At 44.1% G+C, this 22,273-nt stretch overlaps 2 protein-coding genes across 8 annotated transcripts in view; both read right to left on the bottom strand.

Moving 5' to 3' along the window:
- The window catches only part of FASN (fatty acid synthase), a 44,609-nt gene extending 29,610 nt beyond the window's left edge, over positions 1 to 14,999 (bottom strand). The window contains exons 1-9 of the mRNA XM_052807556.1: positions 14,808 to 14,999; positions 8,728 to 8,874; positions 7,760 to 7,912; positions 6,283 to 6,456; positions 5,185 to 5,385; positions 4,614 to 4,736; positions 3,838 to 3,953; positions 3,443 to 3,577; positions 183 to 642 (exon numbers count right to left, since the gene is read on the bottom strand). Coding sequence (XP_052663516.1) covers positions 183 to 642; positions 3,443 to 3,577; positions 3,838 to 3,953; positions 4,614 to 4,736; positions 5,185 to 5,385; positions 6,283 to 6,456; positions 7,760 to 7,912; positions 8,728 to 8,854 — 1,489 coding nt within the window. The 5' untranslated portion in view covers positions 8,855 to 8,874; positions 14,808 to 14,999. The remainder of the gene's footprint in view (positions 1 to 182; positions 643 to 3,442; positions 3,578 to 3,837; positions 3,954 to 4,613; positions 4,737 to 5,184; positions 5,386 to 6,282; positions 6,457 to 7,759; positions 7,913 to 8,727; positions 8,875 to 14,807) is intronic.
- A 3,636-nt stretch (positions 15,000 to 18,635) lies between these two features.
- The window catches only part of CCDC57 (coiled-coil domain containing 57), a 51,801-nt gene continuing 48,163 nt past the window's right edge, over positions 18,636 to 22,273 (bottom strand). For all 7 annotated transcript variants that reach the window (XM_052807968.1, XM_052807965.1, XM_052807964.1 and 4 more), the window contains one exon: positions 18,636 to 19,039. In XM_052807968.1, coding sequence (XP_052663928.1) covers positions 18,816 to 19,039 — 224 coding nt within the window. In that variant the 3' untranslated portion in view covers positions 18,636 to 18,815. The remainder of the gene's footprint in view (positions 19,040 to 22,273) is intronic.

Below are 22,273 nucleotides of genomic sequence, written 5' to 3'. Positions count from 1 at the left end.
GATAGCAAAGTTGGAAGGATTACATAAAATACAGGGAACATGAGTCTCCTAGACGTATCACAGGGCTGCAAGATACCTCTGCATGCTACAGTGGAAAACAATATTAGAGCACAGAATCCAATTGCTCAAGCCCCAGATCTACAAAGGAACGCAGAAGCCTGGACCCACTGCTGCACACCTACCTGAGCAGACGTACCAGAGTGGTCTACCAGATGCTTGAACATGCTGAACCTCTTTTACGTCACTCTCAGTGCCAACTAGTGTGTAGCCCCTGTAGGGCATGGAGGATACAGGAACTACAGAGATATCACTGACCAGGCTTGCAAATGGGCTGCATGCTCCATGTTTTCTGCTCTCTTGAATTAGTATTTCCACAGCTTCCTGTGTTCTGCCACAAACTTGAACCAGTCTTGGCGTGTTACAAGTCTCCAGAGGCTGGTGCTTGTTCTCATTTGGCCTCAGAATGACATGAGCATTAGCACCTCCAAAGCCAAAATTGTTGATACTGACAAAGCCACCTTTCACTGGAATTGGTTTACAAACTACCTCCAAAGAGCCATCTTGTAAGGCAGGAATATCTGGATTTGGGGTATTGAAATGAAGATTTGGAGCCCACAGCCCATATTCCAGAGAGAGAATGACCTGGAAGAAAAACCAGAGTGTTCTGTGCTCCACATTTTCTTGTAACAAACATTCTTTTGTTGTTATTTACTATCAATGACCATGTAGCATACACTGAAGCAGCTCTCTTTATGTTTGGATAAAGGGACACTTCAGAGAATAGCATTATTGATGTTACTAAGGTAGTACCTACTTCACCTAGGCAAATTAAGTCCATGCAGAAAGTCAGCAGCAAAGGCGAGGGTGGCAGCTCTAAGTTTAGCTTCCAGACCCTTTCTAACTGGAAAGCCATGCAGTCTTGCTGGAAAAGCAGCCTGCCTACTGAGAATATCACATCTTCTTTCTCCCCTTTCAGATCCTGCCCCTTCACCACGCTCTGCTTCATGTCTCCCCACTCACGCACACTGCCACACATGCTCCTCCTTATCACAACAAGTGCTTCCCTTTCTGCCTTTGCTGCAAAAGAGCCAAGCTGAAGCACTGGTAAAGGAGTTTGCTTGCTGCTTTGCACCCATTTGTTGTCTTCTTGATCCAAAAAAGCAGGAACAGCAGACTGTTCAGAACTGGCAGAGCCAAAAAGAAGTACAGAAACAGCATGAGAGTTAAAATAGCTGTATCAAAAAAGCAAGGGCTCCCTTCTCTCAGCAGCATCTCTATGAACAGCCCATAACACCAAGCCCATACTCCTCTGTGGCACAAGTACAGCAAATCACAGACTACAAGGTCAGCTGCAAACACTCTGTGCTCTGTATGTTTAGCAGTTCCTTCATCACCCCAAAATGGTCAGAGAAACAGATAATGGTTTGAAAACTGTTCTTCCAAGTTGACTACCAGACATGGCAGCCTACCTGGGAGAATAACCAGCATAAATGCACGATTTCAACTCCAGTCAGCAAGTTTAAAGTTGCAGTACAAGTATTTTCATGCACACTATCCTAACACCTACAATACTACGCACTATGAACTTGCTGTTGCTTTACACAGCATACATATTTGTACTTTTAAGCCTGCCATGGTTTCTACACAACTTTGACAGTACAGTACAGTGAGAACACACCAGAGCCACCAAGAAGCTTTGTCTCTGCCATACAGCAAGTAATTAGACAGGCTAAGTAGTTCAAAGGTGCAGGTGAGTTTTCCCTCCCTTACCAGAATTTAACTGAAGTTGCCCTGGCAAGCCCTAGTTTCTTTGCTACCTATCCACAAAATTAATGGATTCTCTTCAAGTCTGAAATTGCATACTTTCATGGTTTATTTTCCTAACTGACATCTCATGGAAGAGCATTTTATGGAATTCCAAAAGAAAACATTTACAAAAACTCCAGACTTCAAGACAGTTACTGCCTAAGGGACACTGGGCTTGGTGTAGTTTCTGGCTTGGTCTGAAGGACACCTGATCTGCCATTCTGATTAACTTCCAAATCTTAAAATACCAACTGCTGCCCAATTTTCAAAGAATCAAGAACAGAGACAGAGCTTCCAATATCCTTCCAAAGCTTCAGGTGCTTTCAAGACGCCAGATCTGGAAACGAGACCTAACATAACTTAATAAAAGCATAGCAAAAAGATATTCTAGCACACATGATGGATGCCACGGGCTCTTGTCTGCAGCTGGAAGTTCCGATACAAAGTTTAAGTGAGAAAACTGATGAAAAAAGAGCGAGAAAACACAGCGTCAGAAGTCTTCAAAAAGAAATTGTGGCCCTTGTCTTTTGAGTTCTGCATCCTCTAAGAAACACAGACAGGGAAACAGTACCTCAAAGTTATGATCCTGTCCTGACAGATCACAGCAGAACTGCACTAAACAAACTGTTTATAATGTACAACACAGTACAGATGCAGAGGTTTATTTTATGACTCAGTTATCATTCCTTCTATGAAGGAGGTGTCAGTCAGATAGACGTGCTAAAGAAGTAAACTTCCCTCTACAGAGAGGCAGACACTGCTGTCTCCATGATTTATTTGCAGATGAGGCTATTCACAGCAAGTTGTATGTATTCAGGTCACAATAACCACTTTAAAGAGCCTAAAATTCTAGCAGTGACAGTGTACGTGACTTCAGTTTGCATGGCTCTAAGGCTGTCAGTAATAGGCTTACAACCAAGTGTGAACACTAGCTAGCTCTCTGCTAAGCAGTTTAGCAGCCAGAGCCAATAGATGATTGTCTGCCTACAGCAGTAGTTTGTGGGCTGGTTGCTAAGACAACCAGTTATTCAAGCTGGTAGCCTCATCCCAAAGAACTCGCCTGGCTTCTTGCCAACATGAGAGAAGAGGAAGAGATGATACGTCTGACAAACAGCCAGAAGGATCAGCTACTCTCCTGGCACCGAAAAGCCACACTGCCTCTTATCTTTGGTCATTGCCAACTACTCCAAACATTCAAATCCCTCTACTTGTATGCCCCTCAAACCCAAACAACTTACAGCAGTGTTTTGTTGGAAGGTTCGGTGTAAGGATAATCAATAAAGTGATCCCAAAGCCTTTATTCTGAGCAGAGTTATGCTCCTGTAGAATTCAGCAGGAAAGGGAAACTAAAGTGTGTGTGCATGCATGCATGCACATACTTGTGTATGCACACAGCAGAGTGCCACCTGGGCATTTGTATCCAGCTTGCAGGATAGCCACCTGAGCTTTTAAAAGTATTTGCAGGTAAAGCAAGAAGTAGATAATTAATGAGAATCACCTGAGTAGTTCTCATTACCAGTGAACATCTTATCCTGGATCAGTGCAAAATTTTCCTTAAAACAAACAAATATTAAAAACCCCACACACTGTTGTGTTGCCCCCATCCCCCAATTTTCCTTCTCAAGCCACCTGTTACCTTGGCTAATGCAGCAAGCCCAGAGGCAGACTCTGGATGACCCATGTTTGACTTGGTTGATCCAATCAACAGTGGCTCTCTCTCACATTGACAGAAGACATTTACAACGCCGTTTATTTCTTGTGGATCTCCAACCTAGTAGGAAGATAATCAGAATGGCTATTAGCTAGCACTTCCAAAACACACCACAAAAAAGAAATCTGAAAGATTAGGATGTTTGGGCAAAATCCAAAAGTGGTGAAGCAGTACATATTCTAGTAACTGGTAGAAAGGAGAAATATAATTCATTTGGGAAAAAAAAAAAAGAATAATTTCATGGAAAAGTGTGGCAAGTGATGCAAGGGAAGAAAATAAGGGAGAAGAAAACACTCCAAACCCAAAGGGTCCATGCTGACCTTGGTGCCTGTCCCATGAGCTTCAACATACTCCACTTCTCCAGGTTCGATACCGCATTCTCTGTATAAAGAGCTGACCAACTGCTGCTGCATCTCTCCAGATGGGAATGTCACACCTAGGACCAAAATTGCTGTCAGTTCCTCTCTCCTATCAGATGCCTCCTGTTCTGATTTTAGCACCCTTTCAACCCAGCCCCAACCCCTGCTTGGGGCTACCAGGTCCAAAAAAACCCAAAGAGAGACTTTTTCAGGATTTACACCAATGTCCTTAGCACCAAATACAATAAGCCTCTCAGACTTTGGAAGAGCAGAGGAACCAGAAGTGGACCTAAAGCAATGAGTTAGACTAGTGTGGAAATGTACTTGTTAACAGAATACTAGGAGATGTCTACATCAAGCATAACATGTGAAACTTGGTGTCTCCATAACTGGAGAGTGGGAGAAATGGGACAGTAGTAGGGAAAGAGCCTTACAGTTATAACACCACCTACATTTCTACCATCAGGGCAGAAGATACTGCAGAGATGTCCTGAGGAAGGCTAAACTAGCAACAGGACATTCCTGTTATTTTGTACACTAGAAACCACCACTTGTCTCCAACTTCTTTACAAAATAGGGTCCTGAAGTTTGCATTACCAAAACAGAAGAAGAAAAACCCAAACAATAAAAAACCTTCACACATCTAAAAAAGAACCCCACAACAGCCTGTTTTTTATGACAGACTCTAGACTGAACAGTTCTATATGTATCTTACTTTTCAGAGCCTCAAGGCCTACCTTGCTCCTTAAAGCCATCAGTGTTACTTCCAGCATTGACTATCGTGGCATAGATCCGCTTAGCCATAGATCTCTTGGTCAAAAGAACAACAACAACAGCTTCAGAGCGACAATATCCATTTCCTGAGAGCAGAGAGAGAAGAATGAGTCACTAATTCTGCTCTCCTTTGAAAAAAGTTGCAAAAGGCCATGCAGTAAGGTTATCTCATTCCTGAGCTACTGCTTACAACAGACTTACTTTGAGAGTATGACATATCCATTTCTTTAAAAAAAAATCTGATGCCCTAAAAAGGCTTGCTGCTCATCACAAATGATGATAGAAAGTTTCCATCAAGAGACAGCTATTTCCTCTCCCCAATGTCTGAGGAGTGAGCCACACAGTTTCTTCCCCACAGTTAGTTTTCTAGGTTCAATGGAACATGCAACACAGATCAAGTCCAGGGTATGTCCCAAACAGCGCACCTAGGCACAACTACAAGGCCAGCTCTTTGCTGTAGTAGAAGAGTATCTGGTCACAGACTCCGCAGTAAGTTCCTCTCATACATGACAACCTTTTGTACTAATGCCTTACCTGAAGCATCAAAAGCCTTGCAGGCACCATCAGGACTAAGCATACCCAATTTCATGAATTGCACTGAAGTGTTGGGTTTCAGCAAAAGGTTGACCCCTCCTACTAGGGCTGCGCTGCACCATCCATGACGAATTGCCTTATAAGCACTTTCCAGAGCGATGAGACTAGAGGAGCAGGCCGTGTCAATAGTTAAGCTCGGTCCTTAGGGAACAGAAAGGGAAAACAAAAAAGCTATTTTTTACTGTTTATTTCCTTGAGTTGCTCTCCAAAGACTACAGGATGGGATCACAAGAGAAACACATTAAAAAAAGCAAACACTAAATAAGAGTTCCTTCAGAACATAACAGGTAATCCTAATACAATGGGAGACAAGAATCACCATCTCTGCCTGCTTACCAGGTAACAAGGGATGAGAAAGGTGGAAAAAAATTTGCAAACAGTTTAGCTTTAAGGATATTTTTAAAAATTCCATCTCTGCCTCCATCAAAAAGAGATATTGTAGCTTCACAGGCAGGTCTCATCTATTTCCCCATTCTCACCAATAAAAATTCCTCCCCCTTCCTGGTGCTTCCCCCTACCCTTGCCATTATCTCTGCTCTCTGCTGCTCTTCAGAGTAATTCCCATCCCTCCACTCTCTTCAATGCCACACATGATTCAAGTCATGTCTATGCCTTCAATCACATCATTTTGGTAGCTCTCCCAATTCTTCCACTTTATTCAAAAAAAAGCCAACTCTTCCAGTCAGTTTGTCTCTCGGCTAGCTGACTCCTACATAACTTGATACCAAATAGCAGTATAAAGGCTGGAAAGGACCTAGGCCTTTTTATGAAGGCCTCCTGACATCATGATCTTTCAGATGAATGCCAGCTATGCCCCTCAGCAGCAACTGAGTTACAAAGCCTTACAATGAGTCTCACCCCACAGTTACAATACATTTTCTGCTTCTCTTATGCCTCCTTACAATAGTTGCATGCTACTTTCTCATCCCAGAAGGGGTCTACATCATCATATCCCCCTCACTCCTCTACAGAAACTGTGGTCCAGCCATGCTCAAATTGCAATTGCTGATCAGCATTGACAGGTTTGGGGGCACTTACCTGTTAAGTCATAAAAGTAGGAAATCCTGTTAGCAAGCATAGCACGCTGGCAGCCTGTCATACTGTATCCCACAAGCTCTACTGGATCTTGGCTAAGGGCTTCACCAGCTTCTGACCCACTGGCACCAATCCAGACACCTGTGTCTGTGCCACGGAGGGTGGCTGGATTAATACCTGCGGAGATATTGGAAGGTAGATTACAACAGAAAAACTTAAGAGGGGCAAACTGGGGAGATATCAGGTACGCTGGCACCAGTTCATGAAATACTGTCCCTTTCTGGCAGGCCTGCAGCATTGTTCCCTTATCTATAGTTACCTTTTATCTGTTTCAACTGCAGACCTTACAAGTCTTACTGCAGACTCCCCCAGAACTTCGGTACTGGCTTTTGGTCAGAACACATTGTGCCCAGAGACAGCTTTTCAGCTTAGCTGGGCATTGCTAGAGAGTCTTGTGTAGAAAACTGTATGGACTATGAAAGACATAAATGCTGATCAGATAAGCTAACAGCTGACCTCTAGTGCAAAGAAAAGGAGCAGACTGAAGGGCAGAAAAATCACAGCACTTGGAATGTCATGTGAGCACATGAATATCTATTTCTAGTGACACACAAAGCCCAGATCTGGAGTACAAGACAGAAAGGAAAATTCTTAAGCGCAAAAGCCAAAAACCAGAACAACAAACAACTCTGCTCTAAAAAACTGCATAGCGAGCTCAACTTGCAGCAATCTCTACTGTTTCTTCCCTATGCTTCAGGAGTCCTGGAAACAAGCAGAATATTCAGGCATCCAGACTGAGGCTCAGCAGCAGACGAGCAAGTGTTAATTTTAATTAGTCAGTACTAGTGAGGTGGTTCCAACTTTTTCCCATGTGCTTCTTATGTTCAGACATGAAACTGATTAACATGAAGAATAAACTTTTTGGCTCTGTGGGTAAGTAACTCAAAAGCTCAAGACACTGGCAGTGATGGAGGAAAGAGGCTCCTATTTCTGAAAGCATACTTCCTGGGCAAACCTTCTATAGAAGCAGATCAAATGCCTCAAATTTTCCATGAACCTGGCCCATAGACAGCAATACATCAGGCCATTTGCCATTCTTTTAGACCATGGATGAGAATTCTAACCAAGTCATCTTCCTTTTGCACTATGCAAATATGACTTTAACAAAGGGATCTATTATGAAGTATTAGAGTAGAGCAGAACACACAAAAGCTCTAGAACTGTTGACTGTTTAAGTGCTTCTGTTGTACTGGTTGTACCATACGATGCAGGTAGAGATTTGCTGGCAGTCAGCATAGATTTCCTAGTTTGAGTTCCAAAGAACACACCTTTGTTCTAACCCCCATACCAGTTCTTTGGTCTCCTCTCTAATGTGATGGTCTTCTCTTGTTAAACATCTCATCACACAGGCACATGTCAGCACCCGCTGCACAGAGACAATACAGCACAATTCTCTGTCTTCAGTCATTCAGCTGCTTACCTCCATCCATAATAGCTTCGTAAGAAACTTCCAACAGCAAGCGAAGTTGAGGATCCATCGTATGAGCTTGTTTGGGGTGAACCCCAAAAAAGGATGCATCAAATTTGCTTATGTCCTTGAGTTTTCCATTTCTCTTGGGCAGTCCGTAAACTCCTGAAAAGAAAAATTCAACACTAGAGTCATGGAATACATCAGTTTTGAAGCAGCTACCAGCTGAGACAAAGTGCACAATGACCACAGCTGATTCACGACTACACATGAAACCTCACTTCTTGTTGCAGTACCCAGAGTGCTGCATGAATATCTACCCACCCATCTCTCCGAATCTCATTTGTAAATGAGAATGCTGCATTAACAAAAACAATTGTCATTTTTAAGACCCTCCTGGATATGGCAGCAAAAGACATCTATCTAGTTTAAGCATTCTTGGTTTGCCAAGTTGTACCAAGCATATACACAGAGTCCAAATCAGTGGTTCCAGTCAGTCACCAGTTAGAAGAAAAACAAAAGCTACTTTTCACTTCTGCAAGTCACTAGCTTGAATTGGATAAACGCGTACCAAACACTTTAGAAAGGCAATCAGACAGAAAAGAACATTGTAAAAAGCCATAAATTACAGGACTGGAGTCCCTGTGCTACTTCTGAACCCAGAAAAGTGTCAGAGCCATCTTACTGCCACAGCTATCAACAGCAGGTACAGGATTCATGTTGCCTAGCTGCTCTGCCAGAGTGTTATTTGGAAATAAGCTACATATAAGCTACTACTGCATAGGACATGACATTATAAAATGGATTGCGTGAGACCTTCATAAAAGTGTTCTGTTCCTGAAATTCTTGATGATATATCAGAAGTGAATTCAGAAGCTCTGGCAGGGTTTCACATCTGATAAATCCTTTTCTTTCATAGGATAATTCCCCTAAAATGCTCAGAATTCAGGGCTCCAAAAGAAGAGACAATATGCACTCACCTGGTTTCCACCTCCGATCATCCTCTGTGACCATATCAACTCCATTAATCAGGTTCTCCCAAAACTCTTGCAAGTTCTCCGATTCTGGCAGCTTTCCTGCTATGCCTGCAATCACCACGTCCTCCATCTCTTAACTTCTCCCTGTTGCTGAGATCCACAAAGCAGTAAGACTAGTAAGATTTCACACAGAGAAGGAGAGTATATGAGTCTCTTGTCTTCCTGACATGTTGTGACAAACAAGCATATTTGCAGGAGAAACACCCACACAGGAACAGCCCATGGAGTCTCTACTAAAAAAAAAAAAACAAAACAACAACAAAACAAGACATCCCAACTAATCAAATGGACCATAAGATCCATGGGGTCAATGAGGATGAGAAAACTGATCCTGAAGGAGTGTCAGGCTCCAAGAACCACCAGTTTCTACATGACAACTAGAAAATGAACAGGTCCAGCTCTACTAAATGCAGAGCCTCTGTGAAGTCAGCAGAGAAGAAAGATTAACATGCTGAAGCAGAGGTGGGTGGAGAAATTATGACATACATATAGTAAAATACATAATTACAAGGCAAACCTAACAGGTAGCAAAACAAGTTCTACGATCATTCCAAAGTTAAGCGCTAACTTAACAATCAATAATCAGAAAGTTTGTTGGAGGGGGGAAAAAAACCCCCAAACCAACAAAAAACCACAAAACAAACAGAAAACCAACCAACCAAAAAAAACCAACCCCACACACAAAAAACCCCCCCAAAACACACAGAGGAGAAAACCTATACAAAAGCAAAAAGATTGCAACTTAGCATCATTTTAAATACCCCAAACAAGAAGTTGTACATATAAAGTGTCTCCCAACTGGACCCCACACTGCCACATGTTTAGAAGACTGGGAATAAGGTCCCAAGAAATTTGCATTCTAAGACCCCAATCTCAAACACCGCAAGAGAGCATCATGCTGTATAACGCAGCATGGCAGGCCATCTATACAGATCACAACACCAAATGATCGTTCATATATTACAGTCAAACACACTCATTTAATTTATTTTCTATTACACTAAAAATATATTAACAACTAAGCGGAGAGAAGGCAAGTTAACCTGATGTTTCAGTTAAGTTCAAATTATAGTTTGTAGATCCTAAGTAGGCAAGTTAAGGGAGGGGGAAAAAACCCATATACATGGGTTATTTTTTTAATATATAAAAATAAATAAAAGCGTGATTGCATGAACAAAAGAGGTAGTAAGCATTCACAGTACTTCCTTAAATAATCCTTCTGGTAAGTAGAGGCAAAATATTCTTCAGAGTTAATGTGTGGGATTTTAACAAGTAAAAACAACAAAGAAAACTGGGTATTCAAATAGCTAAAAGACTTCCTTAATAGCTTTGAAAGAAAGCCTTTGCTATGGAAGACCTAAAGTTTGACTTCCATCACAGATTATGCTCCATAGTGCCATGCAGGCACTTTGCTTAAGTGCTGCTGGTGCTTGATCATCTCCTCCACAAAACAGCACTAATGGGTACTCTGAGATGAGCACCTCATAGCTCTTCTTTCAACCCAAGACATTTCATTTAGGCACGGTTTTTAAAGCCTCTTTCAGGAGTTCCTGATGCTTCTGAGCAAGAAACAGGCCTCTCTCCCATCCACACACTGCTCAGGCGTAACGCCTTCCTGTAGCTGAAAGCGGGGCCGGGGTGCACGGAGGGAAAGCAAAGCCCTCGGGCTAGCTGAGGCGTAGCCCAGCCCGAACACACTGCCACAGAGGTTGCCCGATTTCTCTTACCCTTCCTTCCTTCAGCAGTTATCTTGATTCAGATCTGTGGAGTAACTGTGGAATTATGCAACGTGCAACACTGAAGCAGAAGAGATCATTGCCTCATCCAGTCCATCCCTTCTGGGAGCAGAAACAGAAGTGCTCCCAAAAGGACATCTTGGATTTCTCAGTCTTATGCTAAACACCCAGACAACACAAGTTCCACTCCACTCTGGTTGTTCATTCAAAAAGGGAAACACTAAGGGCCAAATGCACAAGGCCCTTACTGAGAAACTATTCCCCAAAACTGAAGTTGGTAGTAATAAGCCCAGTCTACTCTGCTCTGAACAGATGCCTCTCAGTTTTTCCACTCACGTAAATCTAGTAAGTCAGTTTTATTATTGGTGTCATCACTGTACCTGGAAAACCCAATCAAGGGCCACAACTCTGCTATACTTGCAGGAGTTCTGCGCTAGGGGCAGCGAAAGAACGGATCTCAGGCACAAAGCTTACAATCTAAGCATAAGACAAGCGACAGACAAGATAATGTGATTATGATTCAGTTTTATGGCTCAGCTCTTTGGGCTATGATCTCTAGGGAGAGAAATATAACGTGTATTTCAGGGGACTGAAACATCTCTCCCTGGAGTACCAGAAAAACTCCATCCAGGTACGACCAATCTTGACAAAATGTTCTTCTGAGACAGTGAAGTAATGGAATTTATCAGCAAAGCAATTTTTGCCAATGTTATGAATGTAGTTGAGCAAGACTGTGTCAAAGGTAGAGAAAAAGATGCTGTAGTAATCAAAATGTAGAAGAACAAGAGCCAAAAAGTTAATTTTAGCTGGGTGAATGGGTAAGAAGAGCCACAACTTAAGGACTTTTATACACAAAGAACTCATAAGATTTAGACTTGAAACAAAGAGCTCCAAACGCCTACATCTAAGACAACATACAAATTACAGATTTAGCAGCAGACAGTAGAGATGATTTGCTGTGGAAAACAGCTGGGAAGAAGAAAAATCATGAGTATTAAGTCATCCCTGATTAAACAGTGATTGAAGTAGATGCTACGGCTACCAACGTCTTTGGTCTTCCTCAACAGATAATAAGCAGGTAGACCATTTTAAAGTTGATTGACTTTACCCCCAAATGGCATATTGTATTATTTTACTATATTAGAGACCCATTTTTTTTTTTAGAGCATTTTTAGACTATACACAGTACACTGACAGATTTTTGAAGTATAAGATGTAGCACAGAAAGAAAATTGTTTCTACAGCTGTTTTAAAGGAGACTGGACTACAGCAAATATGCAGAAGAGATTGTTCCTACTACATTTGATGACCAAGGTGATCAAAAACAACAGGTCAAAAAAGGAGATAAAGAGGGACAAACAGGAGACTCTGACTTCTTAAGGCTGTATTTTGCTGCATCCAACCAGACTTCTAACATCCTTTTTCCTGTGTTTATCCCACAGTTTTGCTTGAATTGAATTCTGTGAATTCTTCCCAAACAGTCTGCATTTTTATCTGAGGGGAAAAGCGGGAGAAACACAGCCCCCCCACCCCACAACATATCAGTCCACAGGCACCTCAGTCAAGCATAAACTACCACCTCACTGGATTTACACAATGTCTTTTGGCAATGAGATTGCATTGCTGACTCACTCAGTTTGTGACTGGTAATAACTAGCAATCCCTTCTGCTATTATTGACTAGTAACAACTTTCATCACTTTATACCTATGCTCTGGTTATCTACCTCCCACATTACCCATTTGACAAGGCTGGTTTGCTTATTGATGCCAGTTCCTTTCTCCAATTATGTTATACCTTCTTAACCTTGTTCTCTATGTATTGGATACCTAGTGTATCATGTTAGCTTAATGCTATTATCAAAATTACTCGTAAGTTGAAATACTGTTCTCCATTGCGTTTAAAACCTTTGCTTTTCAGTACCTCACTAATCCAGCACCAAAAATTAATCAAGAAGTATTAATCATTGTTTTCCACTATCTCTGGCAGCTGTACAACTTTTTTTTTTTTCTTTTTACAATAGTTACATCTACCGTTTCCCGACAAAAATATCTCTGTGTCCAAAAGCTTGTATGCTTTTGGGGGGGGGGGGGGGAAGGAAAGACAAGAAAAATAAAAAAAGTGAAGGTAAAATTTGATTTCTTCTCCCACTCATACTTGACTGGCCAACTGCTGAAGAGAATACTTTTCATATTCTGCTATGTCCACCTAAGGTTCAGTGAGGAAAGGAGAGGGAGAAGGAGGGAAGAAGAAACTGTTTGCAGAGAAACAACAAATAAAACCCAAACCTTGTTTTGTCTGATGCACAGTTCTCTTTCCTAGACAGAAGCACAGTATTTATTTCACTGTTATTTTGATGGCTGTCATCACAGTGGGACAGAATCCTCAAAGCCAACTCTGCTACTGTTTCTAGGCAGTCCAAATCTTGACCTTTTTTGGAGCTCCCATTATTGTAAAATGGAACATCCATGACTCCTCCATAGCTTCCTTCAGCACAGATACTGACAAAAGGATTGCTTTCTTAGTTTTTCAGTATGACTACATCATAATCCACGTTTCCTAATCTCCAACTATCATTTCTAAAATTTGTCATTAAAACTGTCATTACATAGGAACTTCACTTAAAAAGAGCTATAACGCCTGCCTCCAAAAAAACCTTTATAAAATAGAGGCAAACACAGGCTGCTTTTAATTTTTTGAAAGCATTTGGCTACCATCAATCTGTGTGTTATAGCTTTGATTTAACAAAGACCTTTTAACTGTCTCTTTCTGTTTCAAGGCTGGATTTCTCCCATTGACCACAAGACAAATGAAAAATGGTAGTGTATTTTCATATTTAAGATGCACTACTTAGCAGGAAACACAATCTGGTTCAGAGCTGTTATTTGAGAAAAGTAGGTTAGATTTTGCTCATGGAATCAACACAACTCTGTTGATTCCCAAATGGTCAGAACTGATTTGTACAAAAATTTAAGTCCCCAGCGTCACTACATCATGTTCGTAAAATATCTGTTCATAACTGCCCTCGACATAGGGCCCTCATCCTCTGAATTCATCCACTAAATGCAGCCTTTCACAACGCACTATTATTTTCAGTTTGTTCCAAGAAGCATAGAGGCTGCAGGAAAAGGTGAACCCTTTGCTCATGTGGCTCGAGGCTTTTCCTCCCTTTTGTTTTTTAAGGCCAGAGACACTCCAAAGCCCCCAACACTGCTCTCTGAAGGAGCATGCAAGTTAACACACACAGCTTTAACACCGCCCGTTTCAACTTAAGCATCCGAATAAAGGTTTTCGCTAGGAAAATACACATTCGGTATCTCAAAGGGCCCTATGCCAGGGACGGGATGTGGAATAAAAACCAGAGAAGAGCAAAGCCAGCAGAAGACGATCATCACGTTCCTCAGAGAATCACATCATCAAATCCAGACTGGTGTACGATAACTGGCGGTTATTTCGTGCGGACGGCTGGTTTATATCGAAGCGGAAAAAAAGAAGTTACACGGCACCTTCTGTGAGATGGTTTCCTAGTACCTCCTGACAAGCCACCTTTCGCAAGAGCGAGCGAACGCGGCGGGATCCCCTCCCTCGCCAGCTCCCTCAGCCTGCCGCGCCAGGGCTCGTACGCTACCCGCGGCCGAGCGGCCCCTTCAGCCCCGGCGCCCGCCCGAGACGGCCCGCCGAGGCCGCCCGGCCCCGCGGCGGGCGCTGCTCGCCGGGCACCGGGCGCGGCCCCTCGCCCCCCCGCAGAGCCGAGCCTGGGGAGCGGCACGCCGAAGCTCGTGGGAACGGCAGGACGGCTCCTGCCGCCGGCGAGGCCTGCAGGCAGCGGTGCCCCGGCTGTGTCCCCGAGCGCGCCCGGCCCGGCGGCGAGGGGTCGCGGCGGCGGCATGGCCCCCGCCCGCCGCCAAGATGGCCGAGCGCCAGCACCACAATGCAGCCGCTCAGCCTCCCTCCGCGCCGCCTCGCCGGGCGGGCGGAGCGGGAGGCTGCGGCGCGGTAGCCAGCCGCCGAGCTGGCGGGGACTCTCCTCGGCAAGGGCGACGCCGGTCCACGGCAGAGCGGCCCGCGGCAACAGGGCGCGGCGACCGCGGCGCGGAACCTTCTGGTCGTGCGGGCCGGGCCCGCGGATCCCCCGTCGCCCGCCCAGCCAGGCGCGGGCGCAGCCCCGCACGGCGCAGAGGGCAAGATGGAGCCTCCCTGGCGCGCCCGCCGGGCGCAGCGGCCCGCGGAGGCGGGAGCGGAGGCTGCCGCTCTCCCGGCCGCGCCGCATCCGCCGTCCCGCCGGTACCTGCACAGGGGCGGAAGGCTTCGTGCCAGGAAGACTCTGGCGTCAGCTCAGCGCCGGACCGGACTGCTGCGGGACGGGCTCTGCGGCTGGACGCGGACGCTGCTGCGGCGGCCGGTACCGAGCTGCGCGCGGCTGATGCTCTGCGCTCTCCTCACTGTCTCCCTCTAGCTCCCACCGCTATTTAAGCAGTCGCCACCTCCGGCGGCCACGCCACATGGGCTGACAGTTTACTCCTCGCCGCAGTCCAATGAGAGCCGGGGCAGGGCCGCCCCGAGCCGGCCCCGGGGTGATGCCCGCCCCTGCCCGCCGGAGCCGCTCCGCGGGAGGAGGGGGCCCCGATCGGGCCGGGGCGGACCCCGGCGGGCCTCCGTGCCCGCGGCACCGGGCCAAGCTCTCGCGCCCCGCCCCGTACTGGAGGCCGTGGAAGGCCGGGCGCTGCGGGGGGGGGGGGGGGGGCGCCTGGCTTAGGGCCGGCCCGGCCCGGCCGGGGGTGAGGCAGCGCCGACCAACCGCGGGCGCGAACCTCTTCGTATCCCTCTCCCACCTCCCCACGGGTGTGCACACTGGGGGGGGGGAGGGGGCGCTACTGCCGCGCCGGCACCGTGGCTCGGCGAGAGGCGCGGGGGCTCGGCGGGCGCCGGGCCAGGCCAGGCCAGGCCGGACTGCGGATCGCTCGCACGCGTCCGCGGCGCACAAAGGGAAGGGAAGCTGGGCTGGACGCGCAATCCCGGGCCGGCACCCAATCCGGAGGCGGGAGCGTGTGGGCGGGGGCGCGGCCCTGCCAATCGCGGGGCCCGTGGGGTGTTGCTAGGCGATAAGGCGATGTGGTGACGGCTGAGGGGACGGCCGGGGCCGCCGGCGGAGCGAGCAGCACCCGCCGCGCTCCGGCGGCGGCGGTCGTTCACCCCGGCGGAGCGCGGTCCCGGGGTTACCACAGGGCAGCGGGCACGCCGGCCGGGGATGCGCTGCCCCGTGCCTAGGCCCGTCGCGCCGCCGCGCCGGGCGGCAGCGGAGCGGGCCGGGGGGCGGGCCGCCGCAGGGGGCGGGCCGCCGCGCTCCCGCGGGCGCCAGAGGCTCGCTCCCCGCCGTGCCCCCGGTACGCCCACCTCGCCGAAGGACGGGAAAGGGGGAGATGACTCCGCGCGCAGGCACCTTTTCTCCCCTTTCTCTGCAACTCCTGCTCCATAAATTAACGCAGAACAGTAAACGAATCTGCATTTTGCTCCGTGCTACCTACGACTGCTACCCCAACGCGAAAGGAGCCCCCCTGCCTCTCGGTCGGCAAGCGCGGGCCCGAAGGCCGGGGCGCAGAAAAAGCCCCCACCTCCTCTCGCCCGTGGGTAGAACACGCCTCGCTCAGAGGTCCCGTTCCCATCAGCGCCTTCCAGTGCTGCCAGGGCTGCGCTGAAGCACTGGCGCTACGCCATGCAGCTCGCTGACGACCTTCTCTGGGCAGAACTTTCGCCTTTAGCCATATATTCCTCAATACTGTAACAGTTTTTTAACTCTTCGATAACAACAACAATCAGCAAGTTACTCTCTTTCACCTTTTCGGTACTCTGTGATCGGCTGGAATTCTCTTTTTTATAGGCTCTCCTTTCTCTGTACAATTCAATAGCTCCCACAGAAGGACTTCCTCACCACTCTTTCTCCTCTGGTTTTTAAGAATCAACGCCCAATTTGTTAAATATTCTGGTCATAAGAGAAACACACGAGAGTTTCCCCCATGCATTGAGTACACACTTAGCACAACCTCCCCACACACGGGATCCAAGCAATATGTTCATGTTATTTATTGTCATTATGCGTACTTATACCCTATGTTCTTATAGTTACTCTGAAACAAATATACAACGATTGAACTACTTTTTTTTCTATCGCAAATAAAACAAGATGGGACAATCAAGAGCTATCATCTTCTCTTACCTACAGATGCCTTAAGGAAACCTGTTTCTCCGGGAAACGGAATAAATTAAAGTTGCGTTTCTGGCAAGAGGTCTGCGTGACCAGGCATGCCAGGTAACATATGGGGGGGGGGGGGGCAAAAAAACACAAAGAAACCCCCAAACCCCTCAAACAAGCAAACAAAAAACCTAAAAACCCGCAAAGAAACCTACACAAAGGCATTTCTGAAGTCTGCAGCCCATGAGCTTACATCCATGATGTAAGGAATAAAGAGTAATGTATTCCAGGCTCAGATGCAGTGGTAGAAAGATTATGGTACAAAGTGCTCTTTTACTAAGGGCACACTGCGTTTAACACCAGTCAATGCACAGGATCTCACACACTGAAATACTGTACATCTCCACAGTTCAATATTAAACATGGCATTGGAAATTAAAAAATTATTTTTCAGGATAATCTACAGCTATTAAAAACTCTGGAATTTACATGTTGTGTTCTAGAAATAACCAGTGAGAGCTGTAACTGGTGTGATCTGGGCCAAAATTCCTGTACTTGTTAGAAACCACTATGCTTTGAGCTACAGAAAGAGCTCATTCAGGGCCTGGTTCAAGGGAATGCATCATGTTGTTCCGGCTCATGAACAATGTTAAATGTTGAATCCAATGACAGGATTTTCAAGTAATTAAATGATTTAGAAAGAAGCTCACAAGGTCTCTCAGGCCTTATATCAGGTTGGTAACATCCCAATGACATTTACTGCAGATTTAGCATCTGATTATATCATAGCACCTTTACACTGAACCAAAACATTTTCAGCAGAGAGTAGAAAAATAATTATTCAAATTCTCAGAATGATTACCACCACATTGTCAGATGCCAAAGAGAGCAGCTGTTTGCAAAGAGTACCAGGAAAGCATTTCTAAAAAGAAAAGCCCTACAAAAAAAAATAGCGCTGCTGGGTAAGTAGCTCTCTTCCTTCATTAATCCTGTTTAGATTTTATATGTTTTTTAGCAGCAACTGAGAAGCATTATTCACTTCAGTGATACCACTCACAGAATCACAGAATCGCTTAGGTTGGAAGGGACCTCTTGAGATCACCTAGTCCAATCCCTCTACTCAAGGAGGGTCAGCGGGAACAGGTTGCCCAGGACCACGTCTAGTTGGGTTTTGACTATCCCCACAGACGGAGACTCCATAAACTCTCTGGGCAATCTGTTCCAGTGCTTGACCACCCTCACAGTAAAAAAGGTTTTTCTTACATTTTTCGTGTGTGTTTCCTTTACTTACAGTAAAGTTCATCACTGTAATATCCTAAGACAGCTCAGCATTACTGGAAATGTTACAAAAATACACAGATTACTTGTTTCAATGTCCTGGCATGTTCATAACTATATAGATACCCCTCATTACATCACAGCTCATGCAAGTTTTCTTTTAGTTTCATCTGTCGTGAGACTTATTTCTTACAATGCTTCTGTATGATTCTAAGTGTTGCTAATGAATATGTTTCTCACTGCTTTAAGCTCTGTGCAATCTCTTGTTAAGAAAAATGTAATTACTGGTGTGACAACAGAAGTTTAATTTTATACTCTCTCATGCTGTCTGAACGAGTGGAAAGAGCTACAGCAGATTCAGGCGTAATCTTTTCAAACCCCTGTATTTCAAGTAGAAAGATAGCTGCACAGGATTAACGGTTGCATTGTTAATTATAAGAAAACAAGTAGGTTGAGGCATCCCACTTCTAAGGTTAAATCACATCTACAGTTTCACAACAAAATATTTGCTAAAGACCTGCAAGCCCTGCCTAAAGGCACAAGGCTTTACATATGTATTAACTGGGCATTTCTAAATCCACGATGCAAGCAATATTTAACATATATAATTGAAATAAATCAGTATTAACAGTGAAGACAGTAATCTCATAATGTACACAGATTAACCTTTACTTTAGGGTTCAGAGTATGAAACAGGGTATTTGTTCTCTCTTCTGACTGCAAATATCCCAACTCGACATACGAAAATGAAATATTTAGACCTGATTTATAGATTTCAAAGTAAGTTAATAGCAAGTGTGGACCTGGAACTTGCTGCCAACAAAGAAATCAGTCTTTAATATTATAGTTGCGGATTTTTGCCATTTTAGAAGAGATTTTTGGTTTTATGGGATAAGCACAAGGTAAATTCCTGGATTTTAACTTCTGCTGAACTTCCAGCCTGGTTCCTCTGACTTTCAAATCTGCAGATGGCATTTCAAGTTTATCCTTGGTTTTGATATGTTGCCGAGATTCTTCAGATTGCTCAGTTGAGTGTGTAACTTCAAACTCCACTGCTCAAAAAAGGGAAGAAAAATACTTTGTAGTTATGTTTGTATTTAATTATGAGACTGGATAGTTGGAGAGAACTGGTTTACTCTTTTTCTCTAGATATATTGCTGCCATACTGCCACATTGTCGAAGTCTTATATTGAGTGAGTAACAGAACCATTTCTGTACATAAGAGGCATAGAACTGTCCGTTAAGGCTTGCTACGCTGATGGTATAATACATCAGCATCCCCTGCTAAATCCTCGCTTCATCTGTACCTGTTCATTCTCTATTAGCATCAGACTGCTTAAGAGAGGAGAAAGACAGACAGCTGGAAGGTTGGTGTAACAGTTCAAGTCAAGCACTACCCATCTGTTCAGCTGTTTTTAAACATCACATTTTACAAGTTTACCCTCCTCTCCATTGTGTGAGAACATCTGTATCAATCAAGGCAATACCAACACATTGGACAACACGACACAAAGCTAGATCTACCTGTTCCCGTATTGGGAAGTGGTGATAAAGTAGTTGGCTGCAATAGTTTGATCCGTTTCGAGAAGTCACCAGCAGCCATAAAAGCTGCAGCAAAACATGCTTGGATTTGCATGATCCAAAGGGCTCAAAGGCAATTCTGTGGGCTTGACAAAGCTGCACTACTACCATTATCTTTTGCGGGTTTTTTTATCTTCTCTCACAGAGGAAGGCATTTACTGTGGAAATCTTAATTTTTGTTGTCTAAAATATCTGTGTGTACTAGAGAGGACTAACTCAAAAATTAACATCTTTGGTTGGGAAGGAGGGAGGCTGGTCTTAATACCAATCAGAGTCCATTCTGCAGCTTCTCGCATAATTGTCTGAAAACCACTATCTCCAACTAACTGAACTTTAGTCTTATCACAGGTTTCATTAGGTAAGGTAAGTGGAATTAGTCAATCACAGTATTCATTGTAAGCTATAGGTAATATTTACAGGTGCTTGGCTCCAGCCATTTAATCCTTATTTTTCAAGGCACTGAGATTTTAACTTTAGATTTTCTATGGAGAGCCAAAGCAGACAGCAGAAGTAGCCATAATATACTTGCGACAACACACACTACAGCATTCTGTACTAGTTGAATTTTCTGAGCATGACAGGCTTCAGTCCCAGGTACTATTCAATCAAAGTGCAAGAAAAAGAGGTGCACAAATTGACAAAGATAAGTTATTAGTAGGATAAGGTAAATTTTCATAGTCAACAGAACATGGTAGAAAGTCCAAACAAAATTCTACATGGAAGGAAATAAAAATTCTTGAATTATGGAATGAATTAATCTATTGAGGGTTTATAGCTCTATGCAAAGCATGACACTGTGGCTAGTGTCAAAACATAACACTTTTCAAAATAATTTTTATGTTCAGGCTTAGTTTGAACCAGCTGTTCACTCATGTGTGTGCAATCTCTGCACTAAGTCAGCTTGGTGGCATTTGTTATTACAGGTGGCAAAAGCTCAGCGGACTCTTGTGCTATTGATGCGAAATCCTGTTGTTCAGCTTGCCACCTAGTGGTTACCTACAGATGTAGAAGGTATGAAAGAAGATGCCCATGGAAGACCTTTGGATGTATTTTCCTGCCTGGAAAAAGGAGTTTAATCATTACAGTGGATTACCCTAGACCTCCACCACATCTGGCAGGTAATAAAGCAGAATTTCACAACATCAACAGTTTAGAACAGTGCAGGCAGCAGTGTCGGAAAGGTACTGGATACAGCTTCAAAGATTATTTTGCTTGAACAGGAGCTGCAAAAGAATGAGATTACCTCTTGTTTGTGGTCTAAATAACAGCAATGAGCAGATCCATAAATAGCACACAGTCAGTAGTACTTACAGAGAGTCTGGTTTATGAAATACTCCCTCAGTTTTGAAGGGTCTTTTTTTATTCAACCAAGGGGATGGCTTTCACAAATAATGTGGGAGGCCCTAATCCTGTAGATCCAAAGGCAAAGTAACCAAGCACCAATGAATCACTGCATCCCTTCCTCTCAAGTCTTCTGTATGCTTGTCTCTTGACATTAGTAGAGACACTACAGTTATAACTAGTAAAGGCTACTTAGGTGTTGGGAAGAACAACACAGAACATAAGGATTCTATATGGCTATTGTAAAGTTTTGGACTGTCAAAAAGCCATGTTAACACAGAAATTTAAAAGCATGAAATTGCAAACTTGTAAAGTTAGTTCTACAAAATAAAAGAAGACAAAGAACAAATAACCCAGAATTAGAAATGCTATTTAAAGTGAAATATCCTATGAGAACACTGAATAAGGACCTTCATATGTTACTGGTTCTGCTTAGGACTGTTCACATGTGTGAAGGACATTGAATAAAATCAGCATGAATATGCACTGTGCCGTAAAATTTAAATGCAGTAGCTTTGTTTTCACAAACAAACAATGAAAAAGCACACCTAATTTACAAGCGTGTAACTTACTTTCAGAAGTGACCTTGGCAACAAGAGCTAGTAAGATCATAGTTAAGAGCCTAAACTGCTTTTGAAAATGGACCTAAATGTTTAGTGTATTGAAATGCTTAACATATCTATTTGATGTGTGTTAACTACAGTCAGAAATTAATATTCACAGATTTTTTTTTAGAACTAAAGAGATACAGCTAAACATGTTGTATGAGCAAACTGAAATTTCCCCAGATGGAAAATTTCATTTAAGAAACTTGCCTCTAGATATTTGCTTATGGCTAAAAGTGCTTCTGAAGGAACACCAACTCAAACAAGTTCCTATTCAGAAGAACATTTAAGTGAAGAAAATGTAACTAGGGGATTAGTTAATATTTGTGAAACACTTCAAAGATGAAGTTTTATGTAACACAGAAAAGAAATCATGAGTCTTTCTCTGATTGGAGCCAGAATGAAGCCAGAGCCAGAGCCCTCTTTCTGTTTGTTAATATTTTACCAGATTCTTTCTCTGGCCAGCTTTTTACCCACATGGATTGCTCTTAGAACTGTCAGTGATGTCAAAGCTGTTGAAATTCTGTCTAGTGTGGAAACACTTAAGATAACTTTTGATCCATAAAGTGTAGAATTTCAGACCACAGAGCTTTTGCAAGTAATAGTAACAACGAGAATTATAGTAAAAGAAACTCATCTATCTAAGTTCAAATAGTAAACCAGAAAAGTTACTTTGCTTCAAAGCAGCTCAATCTTGTTCTTTGTTAGGCTACAATGTAAACTCAAATTAATACGCCCAGGACATAGTTCTGAGATCTG

The sequence above is a fragment of the Harpia harpyja genome, chromosome 14 (assembly GCF_026419915.1).
Source record: "Harpia harpyja isolate bHarHar1 chromosome 14, bHarHar1 primary haplotype, whole genome shotgun sequence".
In the NCBI taxonomy this organism is placed as follows: domain Eukaryota; kingdom Metazoa; phylum Chordata; class Aves; order Accipitriformes; family Accipitridae; genus Harpia; species Harpia harpyja.
This window is presented reverse-complemented; position numbering and strand designations above follow the sequence as displayed.